We start from the raw sequence: 3,100 nt of genomic DNA, 5'->3' as shown, positions 1-3,100 counted from the left end.
TCGATGACGGGTGGAGGAAAAGGTGGCTTTGTTCACCGTCTCTGACGCTGCGTCAGGTTTGGTGTCAAAACTTGAGAGCCAGACAGCCAGCTTCGGTTTGTATACCACGGCGAGCCACAGCTTCAGCGGTCAACAGCAGGCCGGTCAGAACATGCAGAAAGCTTCTAGAGGACGTAGTACACCCAACTACTCCAGAGAAGAATGGTTCAAACCGGAGACGCAAGTAGGTTTGACAGACCACGCAGATGCACCTAGAGGTCAACGAAGTTAAGATGGGCTGGTAAATAAGCTAATAGCTATTACTGCCGATGTGCCTGCCATTCCAGCAAGGTTCTGGCGTTCAACATCAAAAGTGGCCTGCAGATATGCTTGATTTCAGGATAAGAACCTTGCAATTTGGCCATATATTAGGCTCCTTTTACCTAAAGATTGTTGCGTGCACAGGTTGGAAGTCTTTGGTCTTCGGCAGAGCGATTACCGCAGCACCAAGCACGGCCGAGAAAGAGTCAAATCAACGCAATGTTTACTTGAACAGTAATCCAAATGGAACTAGCCTCCCCCCTCCCAATAGAGTTAAGGCAATTCATCGAAGTTAACCATCCCCGAATGAAGGCAGGAATCCAATACACAGATATTCATCATATCCAAATTTACCACTGACACGACATTCATCATATCTAAATTTACCACTGACACGACATTCATCATATCTAAATTTACCACTGACACGATATTCATCATATCTAAATTTACCACTCACATATATCACAGCTAAACTGACAGATACACAAACTTAGTTCAGGACTCTAGAACAAAAACTCACACGAATCAAACGCACGCCACACCCTTCGATTATTGCAACGAAAACCTAACCTGAATCATACTCAGGTCATCAACTAGCAGATCACCTAAACCAACAAATTCACATGCTAATTTACCCAACTCATGAACCAAACACCACCACCTAGAACCACCAGCCTGCAGACTTACTACTCTTAATCCACCAACACGCCTTGCTCTTAGTTATTCTACCTAAAGACATCAGCTTTCCAGAGAAGAGAATCGAACCGAGCTGCAAGCGACTTGAGAACCTAACCACCACCAAATCCAACCACCGGTTGCTCGTCCATCAACCTTTCCTCTGAAAAAATACCGGAAGAGGTTGATCGAAACGGCTACCGGGAGATCTGATCTGATCCGGAGATGCTTTCCGTCGGATCCAACCGCCCATCAGGCGCTAACCATCCATAGATCCATCCATCCCGTAGGTCGGGAACAACCGGAGAAGAGGAAGACGAGAAGAGGCGACGACTTCAGAGGAGCGGACGCTGGTCCGGCCGTGGCCTGTGGGGGCCGTGTGGTGGGAGCTCGCCTGCGTCAGGCGAGCTCACCGATGCGGAGGAGGCAGCGGAGGCCGCGGGTGGCCTCGGACTCCGCACGCCGGAGGAAGAACGCCGGCATGGGGAGCGAGCTCGGCTCGGGAGCCGCGGCGGAGAACGCCGGGCCCGCGTAGCGGGCCGCGTCGGGGGCGGAGGCGGCGGACACGATCTTCTTCGTCGGCACGACGGTGGGCGCCTGCGGCCCGATCCGGCCAGTGGAGCAGGGGACGCGCTTGTCCACCGCTGCCGCGGCTTTCGCCACGGGCGCTGCTACGACCGGCGCCGGCGCTGGGGTTGGGGCCGGAGCAGGGGGCTCCTCGCCGCGCTTGAGGATCCGGACCTCCTCCATAACAAGCCGCTGCTTCGGCTTCTCCTTCGTCGGGGACGGCTGCTTCCGCGCGGCCGGCCTCGCCGGCGGCGAGCGGCGGCCAGAAGCCGCCCCCTTAACCGGCGGGGACGCCAACGCCGCCGTCTTGGGCGCCGGTGAGGCTACCGCTGCCGCCTTGGGGGGCGGTGACGCTACCGCCGCTGGCCTGGGGGGCGGCGAGGACGCACCGGCCGGCTTGGGGCTCCGGCGCCGGCGGGGCTTCGTCGGGGACGGGGTGAAGGCGTCCAGATGCATCCGGTTGTTGAGCACGTCATGGGATCTGAGCACCGCGGTGGCCATGGCCGCCGAATCGGAAGAACTGGACGAGATTTGAGAGGAAGACTTCGAAACCAAGGAAAGGGGAAGGCTTGAAAGGCGGTGAGGTTACCGCCGCGGGGCTAACCCTAACCAAAAGAGAAGAGGGGAAGGGACGGGGGAGAGGAGAGAGCAAATGCGAGGCGGAACGGGTTCGCGACGAGGCGGCTTATATGGACAGGAGACGAAGAGCGGGATCAGGGTTGCGTGCGTGGCCAGAACTCCGTTTTAAAAATAAATAAAATCATTTTCCATTTTCTTTGGGCTTTGGCTTGGTCGGGTGATTGGGGTGAGATTTTTTTTTAGTTTGCGTGGCCGCGAGAGGGGTGCCGTCGGATGCAGGCACGGGCGGCCGCGGATGCCGTGCCGCGTGCGCGGTGGGCCCGGGACTGGCACCGCCCCGCCTTTGTTGACTGGGGCCCACGAGCGGTTTGGCTCCGCGGTGTGGGCCTGCGTGACTCATCGGTGATGGACGTGGGCGGCTCGATTATTGGTGAGGTTAGGCCTGCGCCCTCGGTGTTGCTCCGAATTACAGGTCGTGCCATTGGCGCCTTGGTACAGTTCACCGTTTTGTCAAGCGTGATCAGTTTTTTCTTTTTTTTGCGAGAAGGGAAAACATCATATGAAAGGAGGACAAGAACAGGTACAAGTGCTTCCCTTTTTACGAAAGGGACCCTATGCAACTCAGAAATTACAAAAGGTCCTTCGTAACAAAAAGGTAACACAACCACCGTCTTCACCTCGCACGAGACAAGGAAACCGACCAAAGGAAAACCGCAGCATATCCTCGGTAACAGAATATCGGCTATCAAGCCTCCAGTCATACGGCGTCGGATGACCGGATACTAATTAGAAATACTATGAACTAATTATAAAACTATTGCAGAACCATTAGTCTAGTTCGCGAGACGAATCTATTAAGCCTAATTAATTCATTATTAGCAAATAGTTACTGTAGCACCACATTGTCAAATCATGGACTAAATAGGCTTAATAGATTCGTCTCACGAATTAGACTCCATCTGTCTAATTAATTTTA

General features: G+C 54.5%; 1 protein-coding gene across 1 annotated transcript; it reads right to left on the bottom strand.

The window, feature by feature from the left end:
• Positions 1 to 588: 588 nt before the first annotated feature.
• LOC101755184 (vegetative cell wall protein gp1) lies at positions 589 to 2,223 on the bottom strand. The gene has a single exon (XM_004954177.4). The coding sequence runs from the start codon at positions 2,044 to 2,046 to the stop codon at positions 1,378 to 1,380; it is 669 nt and encodes a 222-aa protein (XP_004954234.1). The 5' UTR covers positions 2,047 to 2,223; the 3' UTR covers positions 589 to 1,377.
• Between the last annotated feature and the right edge of the window lie 877 nt (positions 2,224 to 3,100).

Source organism: Setaria italica, chromosome I (genome assembly GCF_000263155.2).
Source record: "Setaria italica strain Yugu1 chromosome I, Setaria_italica_v2.0, whole genome shotgun sequence".
Lineage (NCBI taxonomy): Eukaryota > Viridiplantae > Streptophyta > Magnoliopsida > Poales > Poaceae > Setaria > Setaria italica.
The sequence above is the reverse complement of the archived record's forward strand: the minus strand, read 5'-3'. Positions and strand labels throughout refer to the sequence as shown.

What these genes read in the sequence shown, in the direction of transcription:
- LOC101755184 (XM_004954177.4), bottom strand. Translation starts at nt 2,046, where the DNA reads ATGGCCACCGCGGTGCTCAGATCCCATGACGTGCTCAACAACCGGATG.